Source organism: Budorcas taxicolor, chromosome 11 (assembly GCF_023091745.1).
Source record: "Budorcas taxicolor isolate Tak-1 chromosome 11, Takin1.1, whole genome shotgun sequence".
NCBI lineage: Eukaryota > Metazoa > Chordata > Mammalia > Artiodactyla > Bovidae > Budorcas > Budorcas taxicolor.
The window spans coordinates 28,867,883-28,888,363 of record NC_068920.1 but is presented as its reverse complement, the minus strand read 5'-3'; the positions used below and the strand labels follow the sequence as shown (position 1 = coordinate 28,888,363).

The 20,481-nt window shown below is 44.7% G+C and overlaps 3 protein-coding genes across 3 annotated transcripts in view; 1 reads left to right on the top strand and 2 right to left on the bottom strand.

Moving 5' to 3' along the window:
• LOC128055176 (uncharacterized) overlaps positions 1-3,195 on the bottom strand; it is a 61,678-nt gene extending 58,483 nt beyond the window's left edge. Inside the window, exon 1 of the mRNA XM_052647589.1 lies at positions 2,910-3,195. Coding sequence (XP_052503549.1) covers positions 2,910-3,195 — 286 coding nt within the window. The remainder of the gene's footprint in view (positions 1-2,909) is intronic.
• Positions 3,196-3,942: 747 nt separating this feature from the next.
• LOC128055214 (histone H3.1) lies at positions 3,943-4,356 on the bottom strand. Its single transcript, XM_052647628.1, has one exon. The coding sequence runs from the start codon at positions 4,351-4,353 to the stop codon at positions 3,943-3,945; it is 411 nt and encodes a 136-aa protein (XP_052503588.1). The 5' UTR covers positions 4,354-4,356.
• A 2,647-nt stretch (positions 4,357-7,003) lies between these two features.
• On the top strand, positions 7,004-7,660 carry H1-1 (H1.1 linker histone, cluster member). The gene has a single exon (XM_052649255.1). It carries the CDS (start codon positions 7,004-7,006, stop codon positions 7,658-7,660), a length of 657 nt encoding a protein of 218 aa, XP_052505215.1.
• The last annotated feature ends 12,821 nt before the right edge of the window (positions 7,661-20,481 follow it).

Here is a 20,481-nt window from a genome sequence, read left to right as displayed (position 1 = left end):
TATAAATGGTCAAACTGGATGACAGTACTAAGAAGTTAAATGTTTTATAGCAGCACGTTGTTTGTAAATGAGTGGAAGCAATATAAATTGTCACCTAAATGGACCAGATAAAATATCTATATCCATAAAATGGTGTCTTGGTTCAGGCTGATACAATGAAAATACTGTGGACCGTGTGCTTTAACAACAAATATTTCTCAGAGTTCTGGAGACTGAAGTCCAGCATCAAGGTGTTAGGCAGATTCAGGCAGATCGGGTGTGTGATGAGGACCTACTTCATAGTCTGCTGTCTTCCTACTGTCTTCACGTGGCAGAGTTCGGTGAAAGCAGGCATGAATGTTCTACACAAGGACACAGGCCCTCTCCCAACCTCAGGCCCACCATAGTGCTGCCATGATTGATTTCCTATCTATAATTCTTTGACTTGTCACTGCCTGAATCAATCAGCATGACAGGTTTTCTCTGGCTCTTAGGAATGATGCAGGAGTGGTATATCAGGCAGCATTATCTTTGTTCTGAACAAGGACTTCAGGAGTGTTAGGTCTGAGAAAGGTTCATACCTTTTTACCCAGGTAGTGGATATGACTAAAATGAGTATAATACAATCTACAAGTCTTATGAACTAAAAAAACATAAAAGAAGGTGTTCTATGGAGCAGCCACACTTCCCTTCAGTGAAGGAAATCTGTATCCACATATTTTATTACATATCTGAATGGAGGACAGGAAATTCTAATTTGCTTGCTGGTGTACCCCAATGCCTAAACAATATCTGGCACATTACACAAAATCAACACATATGTCCTGAAGGGCACCAGGATTATATTACTCTCCCAACCAGGCCCATTTTAGCTCCTCAGATATGCTTATGGCACCACCCTTATGGCAGAAAATGAAGAGGAGCTAAAAAGCCTCTTGATGAAAGTGAAAGAGGAGAGGGAAAAAGTTGGCTTAAAGCTCAACATTCAGAAAATGAAGATCATGGCATCCGGTCCCATCACTTCATGGGAAATAGATGGGGAAACAGTAGAAACAGTGTCAGACTTTATTTTTGGGGGCTCCAAAATCACTGCAGATGGTGACTGCCGCCATGAAATTAAAAGACGCTTACTCCTTGGAAGAAAAGTTATGACCAACCTAGATAGTATATTCAAAAGCAGAGACATTACTTTGCCAACTAAGGTCCGTCTAGTCAAGGCTATGGTTTTTCCAGTGGTCATGTATGGATGTGAGAGTTGGACTGTGAAGAAGGCTGAGCGCCAAAGAATTGATGCTTTTGAACTGTGGTGTTGGAGAAGACTCTTGAGAGTCCCTTGAACTGCAAGGAGATCCAACCAGTCCATTCTGAAGGAGATCAGCCCTGGGATTTCTTTGGAACGAAGGATGCTAAAGCTGAACTTTGGCCACCTCATGCGAAGAGTTGACTCATTGGAAAAGACTGATGCTGGGAAGGATTGGGGGCAGAAGGGGACGACAGAGGATGAGATGGCTGGATGGTATCACAGACTCGATGGACGTGAGTCTGAGTGAACTCTGGGAGATGGTGATGGACAGGGAGGCCTGGCGTGCTGCTATTCATGGGGTCACAAAGAGTCGGACACGACTGAGCGACTGAACTGAACTGAACTGAGTCATCCAAAAGGCAGCTGTGAACCCTCCCCACTGTCAGTTTAAATTAAGGCAGGTTAGGTAATTATATCATTCCCCTCCAAGTCTTGAAGGACAGTTATCAGGTGGGAAACAGACTGAAAAAGACTAGGAGAAACACTAGAACATACTGAGGCTGAAATCAGCCAACCCTCTAAAAAAATGATACAAAAAAGAACCCAGTGATAGAGGCATTTGTGAATACCTTTTAGATGGGAATACTTCTCCCTACTAGCCAACCTTGAGTGAATTCACGTTCCTTCAGCTGATATGCTACTGGAACATATAATTGTAGGAGAGATTTTCTTGCTTAAAAACTTTCTGTGACTACAACTACAGACCAAGCATAGACCAAGGAGGCCAAACTTTAGCAAGAGAACATCTTCACGGACCAACAGGCCTACCCTACAAACTTCATCTCCTGTTACCCTGCCTGGAGATTATATATATATAAGCTTTTCTGATATAAACTACATACCATAAAATTTCATCCACTTTTTTTGTGTATAAACAATAAATTTTAGTATATTTACTTAGTTGTACTACCATCAATAGTCTATTTGAGACTATTTCAATTACCCTAATTTCCATTTCTCTGTGATGGGAGGCAAAAAAGTATGGTTTACTGCTGAGCGCTGTGTTGACACCTAGAGGGAAGGGCGTTTTCTTCTTAACTTCTGAACTAAATGCCTGGGTTTCCCGGCGGTCTGAATCAGGCTTCTTTTGCACGCCATTTCAGATTATTTTTTTAATCGAGACAAATCACCCTATTAGTGGTGGTAATTTCAGTACTGTTCTCAGGACATGACAGGCTGATGTCTCCGTCTCATAACCCGTAAAAAAAATTTACCAAACCCGGGCTTTGCCTTTTCTCGCCCGTTTTCCCACCCCCTATTTAGGTCGCCGCGGGAAAGCACAGATCACCAGTTGTGACAGGTTGACACTCATGGATGGGTGAGGCTTAGCGACATAAGTTTTTCTTAGTTCAAAAGTTTTTCTTAGTTCTTTTCCACTTTTAATAATTAAATCTTCGCCGCTGTCCAGTGCATGACAGCAAGTGATTCCGTACATATATACAGAGTACTAAACCCCGCAATGTCTTCTGGTTCAGGGCTAGTGTTCAACTGTAGCACTTGCCTGTTTCTCGGCTAATAGTTACAGCTCTTTTAAGAGTAGTTGGGTGGCCCTGAAAAGGGCCTTTGGTTGAAGTCGAACTCCTGAGAGCTAATTGGAAAGCTTAACCACCAAAACCGTAGAGGGTACGGCCCTGGCGCTTGAGAGCGTAGACCACGTCCATAGCGGTGACAGTCTTCCGCTTGGCGTGCTCGGTGTAGGTGACCGCGTCCCGGATCACGTTCTCCAGAAACACTTTCAGGACCCCGCGGGTCTCTTCGTAGATGAGCCCGGAGATGCGCTTCACACCGCCACGACGAGCCAGGCGGCGGATAGCAGGTTTGGTGATACCCTGGATATTATCGCGCAGAACCTTGCGATGGCGCTTAGCGCCGCCTTTCCCCAGACCTTTGCCGCCTTTGCCGCGTCCAGACATGGCTTTGCAAGAAGTAAACCAACCGCAACTGACGAATACGCCGAGAACCGAGTCTTATATACCTACTCCCTCCGCCCCTCCCCCCACAGAGGGCACGGAAAGCGTGCAAGCCGGAAGCGTGACGCCATCAATCCCCGCCCTTAATCCCTCCTCCAAGCCCCGGGAACTGGCGCCAAAGGAACTGAAGGACCGGAAGGGAGAGGCGGATCGGGTTGACTAGGCGGGCTGAGCTCAGTTTGACCAATAGTCTTTGGTTGCTTGGCTGGGGGGCTACACTGTTTTAACTAAAGTACTTAGAGGAAGCAGGCTTAGAGCAGACATATTCCAAATATCCTAGGTAGAACAAATACTATAAAAGGCGAAAATTTGTTATCAGTAATTTTTCATAATCGTAAAAATGTCAAGATCAGAGATAGAAATGTAAAAATGGTTATACTATTCTGACGTTCAAAAGGCCCTATTATAAAAACGTTCTGCAAATGTCAATCACTCTGCGTGCCTCCGAAACCCTGGCTGTTAATTAAGATATGAGATAACAGTACCAAACACAAAGGGTCAGTTTGTTCGCATATGCAGGAAATATTGAAAAAAAAAAAAAAAAGCACCCATGACCCTAGTGTTACTGATGCATGTTCTTCCATCCCAAAGCAGTATGTTCAGTTACTGTAGTTGGTTCGTCTTACAGCCGTTTTACTTGAAAACGTGGGTGGCTCTGAAAAGAGCCTTTGCTTGAAATCTCAGTGGAATTTATGCTCTCTCCCCGCGGATCCGACGGGCTAGCTGGATGTCCTTGGGCATGATGGTAACGCGCTTGGCGTGAATAGCGCACAAATTGGTGTCCTCGAAAAGACCCACCAGGTAGGCTTCACATGCCTCCTGCAGTGCCATCACCGCCGAACTCTGAAAGCGCAAGTCGGTCTTGAAGTCCTGGGCAATCTCACGCACAAGGCGTTGAAAAGGCAATTTACGGATAAGAAGCTCTGTGGACTTTTGGTAGCGGCGGATCTCGCGCAGGGCTACCGTGCCAGGACGGTAGCGGTGAGGCTTTTTTACGCCGCCGGTGGCTGGTGCACTCTTGCGAGCCGCTTTGGTGGCTAGCTGCTTGCGTGGCGCCTTGCCGCCAGTGGATTTACGGGCAGTTTGCTTTGTACGGGCCATGATAAGTAATTACGAAGCAGATATGCCTAACACTAGCTCAAATTAGTCGTCCAGCGGTTTTCCTGGTATTTATAGTACCTAAGGGGCAGTGATTGGGCAGGAGAAAAGTTTGAATATTACCTTACAGGTTCTGATTAGTCTAGCTTTAAACTTTCCAAAAAGCGTGCAGTTTAATTGGCCGCTTCCTTCTATCTTCGGCTCTTTTCAAATTTTTTTAACTTTTGTTCTTTTCCACACACGATTTTCCTGTAAATGCAATGCTTTGGTCGTTATCTTTTCGGAAAAATAGACATTCACTTCATTGATATTGTAGTAATGTAGGTTTTCTTAGTCCCCTGAGTGGTGTGGGAATTGAGAGATGTACGTTCCCTTGTCCGTAACCCGATATCGGGTTAGAAATTTCTAAAGCCATTTTACAAAAAAAGAGAGATCCCTCTGTAAAGCTTAAACTGACCGAGGAACTTCTTTGAAACCTACAAGATGTAACCACAAAAACAGTTAAAAAAAAAAAAAAGAACAATCACACTAGCTTTTCCAGAAGTATTTTCTGTAATAAGGCACTTTTTTCTTATACTCTGACTTTACATTTGGAGCTTTCTGAAACTAGTATTTTCTAAAGTCTAGAATACACTAAGCCTGGTGCAATGCCGGGTAGACAACGGCAGGACAGCCACAAGGGATCAGAGGAATTTCCCCATGGAAGCAGGCGATGGACTAAACTAAGTAAATAGATTATGGACCAAAACGAAGACAATTTACTACTGCCAGTGACTGATTTTATTTTTTAAAAAGCCAAATGTGAACCGTTTATGAAAGCGGTAATCCAGATTCTACCTTTTGATTGGTAGAGTCCATTTTACTTGTTAGCCAGTAACAATGCATATATAGCATCCCTCATTTGCATGGAGCATTTCCCTTTCGGTAGACACAGGCGGCACAAATCATTCTTTAAATAAGAAATTGTTGCGTGCAGCAGTTCCCTTTTAAAAACTTTTGATTAGATGCCACATTTATTACTATAGGAAAAGCCTGTTTATGTCTTTCCAGAAATGCTTACTTATGAAACCTTCCTCTTGGAGGAAGATTGTATACCTGTGTTATAATTGTCCTTTAAGACGCCTAGCTCCAATTGTTATCTCTTGCAAGTTATTAGAAATTACATAATGGGTTTTGTAAATACAGACTCAAGAAAACGACAATTAAGAAAGGGTAAAGATGGGCGACTCTCATGTCTGGACGAACCAATGAGCGCTCAGTCGTGTTCGACTATGCGACCCCACGGACTGTAGCCTGCCAGGGTCCTCTGTGCCAGGGATTCTCCAGACAAGATTACTGGAGTGGGTTGCCATTCCCTGTGTCTGGAACCATTTTATTATTGGCCACAAGGCGGAAACGAGCTCTTAGATTTTTTGAGGGTTACTGGGGAAAATTCGGGTTAGTGAGACCAGTGCGGACTTGTTTGAAAACCGCAGGCGCTGGCGCGGGAATGACTTGACACTGCACTGCTTCATTCTCCCTACTGCTAGGAGATTGCCCAGAACAGTATTGTGAAAGGGGAGTTTTATTCTCTCAGCAGTTAGTCTGATTCGCATTATGAAGTCGTTTTACCATTGTTGCTGCTTTTACAGCCACAAACAAGTTAAAGGGAGAGTGCCCTAAAATATTATCTTGGGGTTGTGTTCTCTCATTTTCATACTAAAGCAACTTTTCCCCCTGCTCCCACATCCTCCCTGTGTGCAATGCCAATTTAGTCCACCCAGAGCTCACTTGATGTCTTTCGTGTGCTAGGTTTGCGGCTTGGTAGATGTTATGAGGATGAAAGCTGATCCAAAATTTGTTACGTGCATTGGGCTGTGGATATAAGTCGCAGTTACAGAAATTGCGGGCTAAGCTTCCCACAGGTGCAGCTTGTCAATTGCAGTGTTAACCAATTCTTTTGTGTTCTACAATTCTTTGTCCCAAATAAACGCACCCTGGTTCAGACCAAGGCACCCGGGTCTCAGGTCTTTGCCACACATACTCAGCGTTGCCAGGAAAGGAAGTGGCATTAATGAGAACTTTTCCCAAACCTGCAGACCAGGCCTACATACTCTCGCTTTCCTCTCTCCCTTTCATTCATTCAAGATATAACCTTTTGAATTGACTGCAGATTAGAAACTGATATCCCTTGGCAGTGCTTCCTAGAGGCGAGGTTTCAGGTGAAACTCCTTGGATTCTTACGCAATTGCCTTATTTGCAGCTCTTCCTTCCACTCCCAAAAGAAAAAAATACCAAACCAAAAAAAACCCCCTGCTTTAAAAAAAAAAAGTCGTACCCTCTGGTGCACCCTCATTTAAAAATGGCCCGGACCCTTCCCTGCGGAGTGGATTATTTCCGTCTCCACTGGGCGTGAGGGGTGAGGGGTGGAAAAGGATGCTGTCTGGGTGCCTCGGTGTGAGCGGTAGGAAAGCTGGACCATAGGGCCCAGCCGCTGGAGGCTGCGTTGCGAGACCCACTCGTGAGTGCAGGGGTGGCTAGGGTGCCGAGGGCGGGCGCCAGCGCTCACCAATCACAGCGCGGCCCCGCCCTATAAATATCGCGCGCTGGCGCAACCCGCGTCTTACTGCCTAGTTGGGTCTAGCGGTTTAGTTATTTTTTCCTTACTTCCGCCATGTCCGAAGTCGCGCTCCCTGCTCCAGCTGCTTCCACTGCCCCCGAGAAACCTTTAGCTGGTAAGAAGGCGAAGAAGCCTGCGAAGGCTGCAGCGGCCGCCAAGAAAAAACCAGCAGGCCCTTCAGTTTCGGAGCTGATTGTGCAAGCCGTTTCCTCCTCCAAGGAGCGCAGCGGTGTATCCCTGGCCGCGCTGAAGAAGGCGCTGGCGGCCGCTGGCTACGATGTAGAAAAGAAGAACAGCCGCATCAAGCTGGGTCTTAAGAGCCTAGTGAGCAAAGGCACCCTGGTACAGACCAAGGGCACGGGCGCTTCGGGTTCTTTCAAGCTCAACAAGAAAGTAGCCTCCGTGGATGCCAAGCCCAGCGCCACAAAGGTGGCAACGAAGACCAAGATAACAAGCGCTTCTAAGAAGCCCAAGAAGGCCACTGGGGCGGCTGCTGCCAAGAAAGGTGTCAAGACTCCAAAAAAGGCTAAAAAGCCTGTGTTGACAAAGAAGTCCTCAAAGAGTCCTAAGAAGCCTAAGGCTGTGAAGCCTAAAAAAGTAGCCAAGAGCCCTGCCAAAGCCAAGGCTGTGAAATCCAAAGGGGCCAAAGTGAAGGTAACCAAGCCAAAGACCGCTGCCAAGCCCAAGAAGGCAGCACCCAAGAAGAAGTAAGAGTTCTGGTTGGAAGCTGCTTCCAATAAACCAACGGCTCTTTTAAGAGCCACCAACTTATTTCAGGGAAAGAGCTTTATTACCACACAACTTTTTTTTTTTCTTGCCCTCATGCAAATACAATGTGTGCAAGGCACTCTTAGCTCTACATCAGAATCTTTTTGAGGCTAAGTTAAACTCACGCTGTGGGGTTAGAAGCTGGTGTTTTGGGCCTCAAACTATCTCCCTTAGTCCCGTTTTAACCTGAAGCTTCCATTTGTAGTTGTATGTCAGAAACAAGCTGGGACATAGGTTCTTGGGCCATACTGCTCTCGCTAAGTTGGCTTTGGCTCTGAAATGCTTTTAAGGTGACCTTGGGAACGACGGTGATCTGCCGGCTGACCGGCGCTCAGATTGGTGTCTTCGAGTTCACCGGGTAGGCCTCGCAAGCCTCAAGCTGCGCCATCGAGGCTCAGCCGACTTACCCGGGGACCATTTGTAGGTTGTCAGCTAGTTTCCCGCCAGGCTCAGGAGAACTTCGCTGACCTGGAATTTGAGAGCTAAAGCCCAAAAGCTCTTAGGGATTTCTCTGTTCCTGGAGTCGGAACTGCCCAGATTGGATAATATTTGAAATTTCCACTCTGTGCCTGCTGCTGCTAAATCGCTTCAGTCGTGTCCGATTCTGCGACCCCATAGACGGCAGCCCACCAGGCTCTCCAGTCCCTGGGATTCTCCAGGCAAGAACACTGGAGTAGGTTGTCATTTCCTTCTCCAATGCATGAAGGTGAAGTTAAAGTGAAGACGCTCAGTCATGTCTGATTCTTCATGACCCTGGTGGCTCAGAGGTTAAAGCGTCTGCCTGGAATGCGGGAAACCCGGGTTCGATCCCTGGATCGGGAAGATCCCCTGGAGAAGGAAATGGCACCCCACTCCAGTACTCTTGCCTGGAGAATCCCACGGAGGGAGGAGCCTGGTAGGCTACAGTCCATGGGGTTGCAAAGAGTCGGACACGACTGAGCGACTTCACTTCACTTTAGAAAGAGATTTGCAGCTAAAGGGGGCCTTCCTAAAGACAACAAGCTGATACTTCTAGAATTCAAGTGAAACAAAGGTGATATTAAAATGTCAGGGTGCAGGACTTCAAGAGCACCTTCAAGAGGACGCCCAAAGGAATGGATTCACCTAGAACAAGGAGAGAAGAAATTATGGAATGAGGATCTTGTGTGTTCCCAGAGTTGTCCAGCAGAGGGAGGCCTCTGGCTGATGGCAGGCTGACAACAGAGAAGGTGGAAATTGGAGGCCTTTAATAACCATCATGTTCCCTACTTCTAAGTGACTAGAAACAGGGTTACCCATTAAAAAAAATTTTTTTTACTAGGACAAAAAGAACTATATTTACTTTTTTATCAAATTTATTTAACATTTTCTATCAAATCCTAATTTTAAAAAACTTTAAATGTGTTATTACATTTGTTATCAGATAGGACACATTTAAGTTTCAACTGATTTGAAGGTTTGTAACTTAGCATATTAAAAAGCAGAGACATCACTTTGCCTAGAATGGTCCATCTAGTCAAGGCTATGGTTTTTCCAGTAGTCATTTATGGATGTGAAAGTTGGACTATAAAGAAAGCTGAGCACCGAAGAATTGATGCTTTTGAACTGCGGTGTTGGAGAAGACTCTTGAGAGTTCCTTGGAATGCAAGGAGATACGACCAGTCCATCCTAAAGGAAATCAGTCCTGAATATACATTGGAAGGACTGATGTTGAAGCTGAAACTCCAATACTTTGGCCACCTGATGCGAAGAGTTGACTCATTTGAAAAGCCCCTGATGCTGGGAAAGATTGAAGGCAGAAGGAGAAAGGGACGACAGAGGATGAGACAGTTGTATGACATTACCAACTCAATGGACATGAGTGTGAGTAAACTCCAGGAGTTGGTGATGGACAGGGAGGCCTGGCGTGCTGCAGTCCATGGGGTCACAGAGGTGGACATGACTAAGCAACTGAACTGAACATATAGTTTGGATTATTGCATGAATTACAAAGGTGATGGCTAGTAGAAAGCTTACTAATCATGTTTCTCTGTCTTCCAGCTATAAAACAAAACCCAGTTAAGGCCAAAACTTCATTATTTTATCTCCCATATTTCAGCAAGACATAATACATAAATCTCACTGCATGTTGGAGGAGTTCCTACCCATGGCTTTGGTTTTCTCTATAAAAAGGGCAAAAGTCCTGGGTAAAAGCAAGGTCTGATATGGTGGCAAAACAGAAATGAGGAGGGAGGAGAAATCTGTTTGCCAAGGCGGAGCATGGGGAGGGGATTGGCTCCCAAACCCAGCAGAAATTCCAGGAGAGACCTCCTCAAAAAGCAACCTTCATCGGAGAAGGCCTGAGCCCTGCAGGAAGGGATGCAGACAGAATTTCCTTCCCACACCTCATGGACCCACAGGCACATGTGTATGTACTGTGACGTATGTATCAGGGATGTCATCCTTTGACCCTGGGGTCCCAGTGGAGAGGATAACAAGCAGACTGTGGGGAGGATCATAACCACGAGGTGACAATTTGGAAAGTAACCAGAAAGGAATAGGATGGGGATGTAAAGCTTCATCCAATTATCTGGTCTCAAGATTTCCAGAGAAATGGGTCTCAGTGGTCCCAGATGTTTCTGGGAGAACTCTGCCCAGTCATCACGCAACTTTCACCCTGCAACTGTATCACTCCCTACTTCCCTTGCTTTAGCTTTTATCTGTCCAAATAGTAATCATACAGTCACAGAGCTTTGGATATGGACGTTTAAAGCTCCTTAAAGACAATGCCTTCCAACCCTTCCTGCAGGAGATAAAAAAATACAATAAAATTAACTCATACAAGATGCCCAGATAGTTAATAGCAGCTAGTAAACACAGAATAACTATAAAATTTGACATGTTTATAAGGTTTACATTATAATTTTTAAGCACTGCTTATTGTGTTTGCCTAATAACCACAGGGTACAATAATATTTGATGTGATCTGTTGCTCGCTCAATCATGTCCAACTCTTTGCAATCCCATGAATTGTAGCCCACCAGGCTCCTCTGTCCATTGGTATTCTCCAGGCAATAATACTGGAGTAGGTTGCAATTCCCTTCTCTGGGGGATCTTCTCGATCCAGGGATTGAACCTGAGTCTCCTGTACTTCAGGTAGATTCTTTACCATCTGAGCCACAGGGGCCCTTACAATATTTATATATCTTATTATGTGTAACATAGACTTGTAGAAGGTGTATCTGTCACAACTCCGTTCTTTGCTTAGGGCTCCAGGTGCATCATATTATGCACAGCTGCCTAAGGATTTATGCTTATAACATTAAAAAAAAAATACAGAAGACATATGTGGATAGATATGGCAGGATGGGAGGGAGAGGTGGGAAAGGCAATGGGAAGGAGATGGGAGAGGGCAAACTGATAGGGGTGGGGACAACTCCAGAAGTATAGGAAGAGATTCCACACAACTAAAGCCCATGGGAGTCTGATGACAATGTGTAAATGGAATGAGTCCTAAGGCAATGGGGAGTGGTAGGGCCAAGGGGACACCAGAGAGCACATACATTCTGTACCCAACTACAAGGTATCTGTCCTCCTTCCCAGTCCCCTACCCCTCTATATACCACCAACTAGGCAAGTTCTCAATTCTTGGTAGAAGGCATAACCATTAAAGGTCTTAGACTAGAGAATCATTCACTCATTCAACAAATATTTATCTATTTATTTACCTATTTATTTATTGGCTTGCTGGATCTTAGTTCTCTGACCAGGGATCTAACCCAGGCCCAAGGTAGTGAAAGCATAGAGTCCTAACCACTGGATCACTAGGGAATTCCCTCAACAAATATTTACTGTATATCTACTATGAACTAAGTACTGGAACAGGTACAAAAACAAACACTCTTATTCTCTATAAAACTTAATTTCTTCATTAGTAAAATGTAGATGTTAATGCCTGATTTACCCATCATTCTAAGCCCAACCCTTTGCGACAGGAATAAGTAACCTAAAGTTTTTTTTTATCAATTTCTCTAAATAGTCCCTCCGGTCTCTGGCGGATGCTGGTATGCCCCAAAGACCCATCCTGATGCCAATGCTCACCTCTGCACCACTGCTCTGCATTTCTACAAGGTCTCCCTTACCCTGTGGAGTCTTACAGCTCTCAGCCTGCTCTCCTGGTCCTGATCTGCTTTGCCTTGCATATACATAAAGACCTTTTCCCTGGTGGCTCAGGCAATAAAGAATCTGCCTGCAATGCAGGAGACCCAGGTTTGATCCCTGGATCAGGAAGATCCACCAGAGAAGAGAATGGCTATCCACTCCAGTATTCTTGCCTGGAGAATTCCAATGGACAGAGGAGCCTGGCTGGCTACACTCCACGGGGTCACAAAGAGTCAGACATGACAGAGTAACTTTCATTTCACTTTCATGACCAAGATATTATGGGAAATCTAGAATTTTTCCTCAACTACACTGAGTGCTGGGAGAATAAAAGAAGATACAACTGGGACTTAAAAGTGGGTATTAGAGAAGACTTCTCTCCAGATCCCTTGGGGGGGGACTGTTCTCCAGTGGTGATGCAAAGGTAGCTCCTTCCAGTCTGTGGCTTGTCTCTCTTCAGGTCATGGCTCCAAGGATGCGCTGGGGATAGTCTCTGACCCATGGACTCTAAAGAGAAAAAAGATGGAGAACCGTAACTGGCAGTTCTGAAGGCGTACACACCACTTTTGCCTACCTTCTACAAACTAGTATTCAGTCATTTGACGAGAAGGGCCTAGCAGGAGTCTAACTTTAAATCCAGGAAGAAGAGGAGAGGGACTGTGCTTAACAAAAATTTAAAAAATCTCTGACACAGGTGCTTTGCTGATTCTCATTGTCTGGCTGTGACCCTTCTCCTCATCCTGCCACATCACAGAGACAAGCATCAATTGGTTGGTTTTGAGATATTAAGAAAGTAATGAACCAGTGCAGCACCTCAAACACAGAGTCTACTGATAAAAAGATGTACAAGCCAAATGATTCTGATGATTATGAATCAGGTCAATAATAAGAGGTAGTAGCTGAGGTAGTTTTTATTTTGATCTTTATTTTTGATTTCATTGAAATCCTTTTTATACAGTAAACTACACAGAATTTAAATGTACAGCTTGATGAGTTTTGACAAATGTACATTTGCATTTACCACCACCCTAATCAAGGCTTAAAATCGTCAAGATGTTAATTCTTTCCAAGTTGATATATAGCCCAGGGAATTGCCTACAAAGAGGCACAGGGGAACTATCTAAGTTGATGGAAATGTTCTGTGTCTTGATTAAGGTGGTAACTACACATACTGGTCTATAAAACTCATTGACATATAATTAATACAGGTGCATTTTATTGTGTATAAGTTATCCTTCAATAAAGTTGATTTTTTATATTATTGGCTGGAATGGGGGTGACAATTATTTTTAGGATAATTAAGCACAATACAACATTAAGAATTGTATAATCAACTCATTATTATATATTTAAAAAGGGGATAAACAGTGGCATGATCAATTAAAATTAAAAACAACCTCTAAATTTTATTTTAGCCTATGGTTTTAAAAGCTGCCCTCCTTGAATGGCATTGAAACATGTATACTATCATGTAAGAATCGAATCACCAGTCTATGTCTGATGCAGGATACAGCATGCTTGGGGCTGGTGCATGGGGATGACCCAGAGGGATGTTGTGGGGAGGGAGGTGGGAGGGGGGTTCATGTTGGGATTGCATGTACACCCGTGGTGGATTCAGGTCAATGTATGTCGAAACCAATACAGTATTGTAAAGTAAAATAAAGTAAAAATTAAAATAAATAAATAAATAAATAAAAGCTGCCCTCCTTAACAAAAGCTACCCTTCAACTTTCCAAGTTCCATTATTCTGGTTGTTTCACATTGTCCTCATTTATCAGCTTATCTATCAAGGAAAAGCTATCAGATAAACTCATTCATGACTATGGGGATATAAACATGTTAAACTTTAGTGAACACTTTAATTTCAAAAGAAAATACTGGCTAGACAAAACTAAAAAGATCAATACTTAATGGTAAGACTACACTTACTGAAACAAGTAAATCGGAAGAGCTAGAGAACAGGCCCTTTCTAGATTCTCCCTTCTCTCCCTCCCCACCCCAGCACATACCCTGGGCCTTCATACAAATAGGATCTCCAACTCGAACCACCTGGTCTAAATTAGGGTTCCTGATGAGCAGCTAGAGTTAGCTCTCTCTAGAGTTAGTTGATCATTGTATCTGATTCTTTGCAACCCCACGGACTGTAGCCCACCAGGCTCCTCTATCCATGGGATACTCCAGGCAAGAATACTGGAGTGGAGTGGGTTGACATTCCCTTCTCCAGAGGATCTTCCTGACTCAGGGATTAAACCCAGGTCTCCTGTATTGCAGGCAGATTCTTTACCATCTGAGTCACCAGGGAAACCCTGAGGTTAAGGACTATGCTACTTGAATCCTAGGTGACATCATATTGATATATCCTATATATATCAATAGTACCTGGCAGAGTACCTGGCAGCACTTATTAAGAGTAACTGTTGGAATCTGAAAGTCTACCACTGGGCGTACTTTGGCCACCTCATGCGAAGAGTTGACTCATTGGAAAAGACTTTGATGCTGGGAGGGATTGGGGGCAGGAGAAGAAGGGGACTACCGAGGATGAGATGGCTGGATAGCATCACTGACTCGATGAACGCGAGCCTGAGTGAACTCCGGGAGTTGGTGATGGACAGGGAGGCTTGGCGTGCTGCGATTCATGGGGTCGCAAAGAGTCGGACACGACTGAGCGACTGAACTGAACTGAAGTGAACCACTGGGAGGGTGAAAAGGTAAACTGGATGGGAGGGAGGAGAGGAAGAGATGCACACACCTGAGGGAGGAGCACTAGGATTAGATAGGATTTAGAAAAATTAGACATACAGCAACAAGAAAAGGTCTTACTACACATATGTTGAAAGGTCTTTGGGAAACATCTTAGAAATAGCATGAGATCACTGTAGCAGAGTCTGCCAGTTCTCCACACTGTGGAAGTATACAACCTAAATGTTCTTCAACAGAGGGACACGGGAGCACATTATGATTTATTCTTTCAATGGGGTGGACTACACTGTGTGCGTCTACATAGATAAAATCAATACCACGTGGGGAAAAAAAGCAAGGGACAGAATTTAAGGTCAGTGCAGCAAGACAGCATTTAATATTGCTTTAGTGAAAGTGAAAGTCACTCAATCGTGTGACTCTTTGCGACCCCATGGACTTCCGTGGAATTCTCCAGGCCAGAATACTGGAGTGGGCAGCCTTGTCCTTCTCGAGAGGATCTTCACAACCCAGGGATCGAACCCAGGTCTCCCGAATTGTAGGCAGATTCTTTACCAGCTGAGTCACAAGGGAACACCCAAGGACACCAGGGAGTGCTGGATATTGCTTTGCTTGACCTTAAAAATTCATGGAAATTATGTCATATCCATCTAATCTTAGGGAAAATACTTTTTGATATTTTTAACAAAAGCAGTTACTGGGAGAATAGAACCTATCTTCAGAAACATGGATACCCCTAAGAGAGATAGGTGGTGTTCTTCCCTCAGCGTGTCACCTTTTTATTTCTCTAAAAACAATCTGAAGCAGTAAGTCAAATGATAGCTTTTAAAAATCTGGGGGTTGGATACTCAGATTTCCACTACTTATTTTTTGTACTTTTCTATTTGAAGTCTTTCACAGGAAAACAAAACAAAACAGTAACTACAAAGCGCGGCTAGAAGGAACTGCAGGTTCATGGACTCCACACCAGCCTCACCCTCGCCCTCCTGCCACCCCACCCTAGGACTGTCTTTACTCACCCTGCCTCTTTTCTTGCTGGCAGACCTGGGGTTTCCATCTTCGTCACCTGAAGAGTCCACCTGGATCAGCTCCTTTCCTAGAGTTCTCGCTCTCAGAGAGAAATGAAAAAAGAATCAGCAGAGATCCCCAAGATGCTTGCTGCATTCCAGCCTCAGACCCTCACTTGGACCAGGGACGCGGAGTGAACTCTCAGGTGAAAGGATACTGGGTCTGCGCCAAGAATGCTGGCCAATCAGAGAAGCCGAGAAACAAGTTATGCATGGGGTACACGTAGGGCTTGTAAAGGCAGTAGCAGGGGGAGCGGGGGCGGTAACGGTACTCGCGGCGGCAGGGGCGGGGCCAGCTTTGTGGGCGGGGCTTCTGCGGTGAGCGAAGGTCGGGACCCCACGCGGCGCGCGGGCCCTGGCTCTGAGCTGCGTTGCTTACAGCTGGTGACGCTGGAATCCGGCCTCGCGAGATTTCCTCGCCTTAGGTCTGTGGCGGACGCGACTCGATGGATTTGTCTTCACAGCGGCGGCTTACTTGCTGCTCTCTGCGCGCGCGTCTCGTGAACAACCGAATTTCGGGTGTAAGAATCACAAATGAGGAAAGACGAGTCTCGTCCTTACCAACAAACAAAACATGAAAAACAGCTTTTTAAGAAATAAACTCGTGACCTGTCCTTTCAGAACTTACCTGAAATACGTCACGGACAATGGCAGGGAAAGGATATGCAACTTAAACCCCCCTCCTCTCCTCATCCTCATAGAACAGCCCCCACCAGTTCGCGGAATTCGCGGAGTCCTGGACTCCATACAGCGCCGGCCACCAGAAAATGAAACGGAGGCCGCAGCGAAAGGGCAACCCCCACGGGTCCTGCTGCCCGCCCTGCTTTAGCTGTGGGGGGAGGACACACATGGCCCGAGTTGGGGGCGAGACCTTGAACCCCTCCTTCCTCCCAGGACCCGCATCTGGAGAGAAATGACAGTGATCCGTGGATTTGGGGGATGTGGTGAAGTCATCTGTGGCTCATCTGGGGGTATGGTGGGCCTGCGTAAGGCCAAAGAAGTGATGCCTGACCACACCCCCAGGGGAGAAGACTCTTCCGTGTTACCCGCAGAATCTCAAGAATGTCAGACCTCTGCCTGAGCTCCCCTCCGTTATATCTACATCCCTTTTTAATTTGGGGCACACCAGGCTTCCCTAAATTATTTAAAATATCTCTAGGAATTTGCTTCAATGGTTGAGAACCACATAAGTGGGCTGAGTCCCACACAGTAGTGAATGTTCTTTGTCGATCTCTCGAGTTAATATTTTTGAAGCAGCGGAAGGCCCAGAGAAATAATTGAATTACCCAGGATGCCACAAAGATTAAGTGATGGTGGCCCAAGAATTCCTCTTCAGCAAGTCTTAAAAGTATGAAAGGGCTTTGCAATCATTATATAAAAAACAAAAACGCCTGTCTATTTTGTTGTATAGCTAGTGCTTTGTGCCTGAGCATTTCTCACTACAACCTGGGATTATTGCCCACTATTACACTTGAGGAGGTGGAGACCCAGAGAGGTAGTGTCACTTGTTCATTAAAATCAGAAATTGGACTGGACCTTAGGAAACTGGATCATTTTATTTTTAAACTTTACCTAATATCTTTAATGGATCCAGGATGTCCAGCAAACTAAAGCAGAGATTCAGGAGTGGCATCAAGATTGAAAAAAAAAAGAAAAAATTCAGTCCCATCCTCAGAGAATTTAGGTCTTGGAGAAAAGGGACAGATGGCTAAAATAAAAGACATGGGAAGGAGAGGGAGCTTTGAAGATTGGAGGCCCTGCCTGTGGACTACAGTGTTGAGGCAACACCTAGTTCTTGGAACATCACAGATTGGATCGTTTTTACTTGGAAAAAAATGGGGAAATCAGGATAAACTCAAAGAGAGGAGATTAGCATAGTCTATGGTCCACAAGCTCATTAATATTCTAATCAAGCACCTTCTTGAACAACAATCACTTCGTCTCCCTTATTCCTGGTGAAGAAGGGACGATTGGGGTGAAGTGCCTAGGTGTGGAGCTTCCTGCGTTTTCAATCCCTGCTGCTGCATAAACACTTGTTCCCTGCCTGCAGCTGCTGCTGCTGCTAAGTCGCTTCAGTCGTGTCCGACTCTGTGTGACCCCATAGACGGCAGCCTCCCAGGCTCCCCTGTCCCTGGGATTCTTCAGGCAAGAACACTGGAGTGGGTTGCCATTTCCTTCTCCAATGCATGAAAGTGAAAAGTGAAAGTGAAGTCGCTCAGTCGTGTCTGACTCTTTGCGACCCCATGGACTGCAGCCTACCAGGCTCCTCCATCCATGGGATTTTCCAGGCAAGAGTACTGGAGTGGGGTGCCATCGCCTTCTCCGTGTTCCCTCCCTGAGAGTCCCAAAAAACTAGTGCAGAGATTCCACTTCAGGCTGGTAGTGTGCATGTGCAAGTTTGAGAGAGAAGGATGTGAGGATCAGTTCTCACAGAATCCGAGGCACTGAGGCTGTTTGTGTGGATGAAGAAAGTGTAATTACTGACAGCACTGAGAGCTCTAATAAATCTTGTTTGTGGAAAGAAACAGGCACTGGGTCTGTTGAGGGTTAGGGACTCAGAATGTCTCTGTATCTCTGTCCATCCTTAATTTAGATTTTGAGACTATGCATCAAGTTTCTTAGGATAAATTGCAAAAATTTCCTAAATTTATCTTATCCGCTTGCTCTTTGCAATGTGACTTTGTAGCTTCTCCTTCCATCAAGAACTGGAGTTTAACTTTTTCTCTGTCTCTTGAATCTGGGTTTGACCAAGTGATTTAACAAATGTGACCCAAGCAGATGGTTGAAAATAGCCTGGCATAGTGCAGCTTGTACACATCTTGATTCTCTCACAACCCTGAAACTCCCACGTTATGAAAGACATTGAGCTCATTGTTGGAGGTTAAAGCACCCAAGTCAATAGCCTTCCAATTGCCAGACTTGCAGGTGAGGCTATCCCATATCAACCGATACCAGTCAACATTCCAGCTGATGGAAACACCTGAGAAGGCCCAGCAGAATTTAACCCTGACTACGAGAACCACTGGCTGAGCTACAGAATTGTAAGTGAACAAATGGTAGTGGTTTGTTCAGGTGGTTTGATACTCATCAAAAATTGGCACATGCTTAGTGAATGGCCATGAATTAGTCTTCTAGAACAGTGTCAATTCTGCCTGTCCTTCAAGAGAAGCAACCCATGCTCTATACCAAATCCTAGATATATCCAGATCCTTGTTCTCTCCCCCTCTCCCCTCCATTTTGTCCATTTTTATATCCTTCCCTTTCCTACATTAGGAAACAGAAATGAGGATTAATGAAGCGGTCTAGGCTCCAGTGATGTTTTCACTTAGCAGTCTCGATTCCCATCTCCTCAGAAAGATTCTCCAGTCTGATTCCCCAGCCCATGGTTTTCCACATTATCAAAGTCCCTCCAGGTTCCCAGCTCTTAGAGGGTTTGACTGATGACAGTGAGAGTTGTGGAAACATAGAGGCAGGTCCGGGAAGAGGAAGAAAGGGAAGGAGGGAGATAAGAATATATCAGTAGTATTTTAAACAAATGTTCATATACTGTGACTCGGAAATTCTTTTTCAAAAACTCACCCGAGAAAAACAAGATAAGTGAAAACCTACTTACATACATTGACGTTCATTTCAATATTAGTTAAATTGAAACAGACAACTGAGTGTATGTGCGATTATAAGATCACTAGTCATTTAAAACCACATCTTAACATAATGTTTAATGCCATGGGGAAAAGCTGAGGGAAAAAAAAATCAAGATCAAACATACATATGGGGAAGGTGATTTGGAGTGTGCATTGCTTAGAACTTAGAGTATTATTACTGTATTTTACAGTATTCCATAAAATATATGTTAATTTAATCATTTCATATCTAAAGCTATTTCCATATTTATATATTGAAAAAGGAAAAGAGAGGGGGAGATAGCAGTAGTTGCTGTCTCTGAAAATTTATTTTTTAAAATATTTATTTATTTATTTGGCCGCACCAGGTCTTAATTGTGGCACATGGGATCTTTGTTGTAGCATGTGGAATCTTTAGTTGCAGCATTCTTCATTGTCGCATATGGGATCTGGTTCCCTAAACAGGGATCAATTCTGGGTTCCCTGAATGGTAAGCATGGAGTCTTAGCCACTGGACCACAGGGAAGTCCCATGTCACTGAAACGTTGAGCTGAGACCTGGATGTAAGAGAAGGTGGTAACTAGGATGCAGGGTGCTGGAATAGAGGGGCTCTATCACAAAAGGTGGAAAAGGCAGTCTCAAGTGCATTACTGACCTGTTTCCCACTTTGAGCACTTGCTGCCATTTCCTGGATGTCCATGGAGTCTCAGAATTGTTTGTCTGAAGCTCATTTGGTGAAGTTTTATCCACCCACACCATTCCCTCTTCAGTTGAAGTTTTCCTCCTGGGATGTTAATTCCCTAATACTTCCTATCTGCCAAGCTGGTGATTGAAATGAGCTCACCCAGCTTCAGAAAAGGCAGATATGGAAAAGACTACTCTGATCCTAGAACATATGCTCAAAGGCTCTTGGGTCAGAATGACCTTCGCATTATCTAAGACCAAAGAGAAGGCTACTGTATATGAAAGGTGAGAAGCGGAAGAGCAGACTATTACTCCAGGAAGGCAAGGTCTGTGGGCCAGAATCTGCCTTCTAGGCCACTGTGAGGAATTTGAACTTTACATGAGAACAGACACTGCGTCATCTGGACTGTTTCTGTGTCTCTGCTTCTCTCAGTTGCTGTCCTGTTACTCCTCTCTTTCCTGTGTCTCTGGTCTGCTGCTGTAGCACCACATACCCTTCACATACCTAACACCTCATGCAATCACAGGGCATGGGGTATCAAAAAGGTATGAGGAAGGGGCACCAGAGGACATT

Coding starts and splice junctions, on each gene's coding strand:
- LOC128055214 (XM_052647628.1), bottom strand. CDS start 4,353: ATGGCCCGTACAAAGCAAACTGCCCGTAAATCCACTGGCGGCAAGGCG.
- H1-1 (XM_052649255.1), top strand. CDS start 7,004: ATGTCCGAAGTCGCGCTCCCTGCTCCAGCTGCTTCCACTGCCCCCGAG.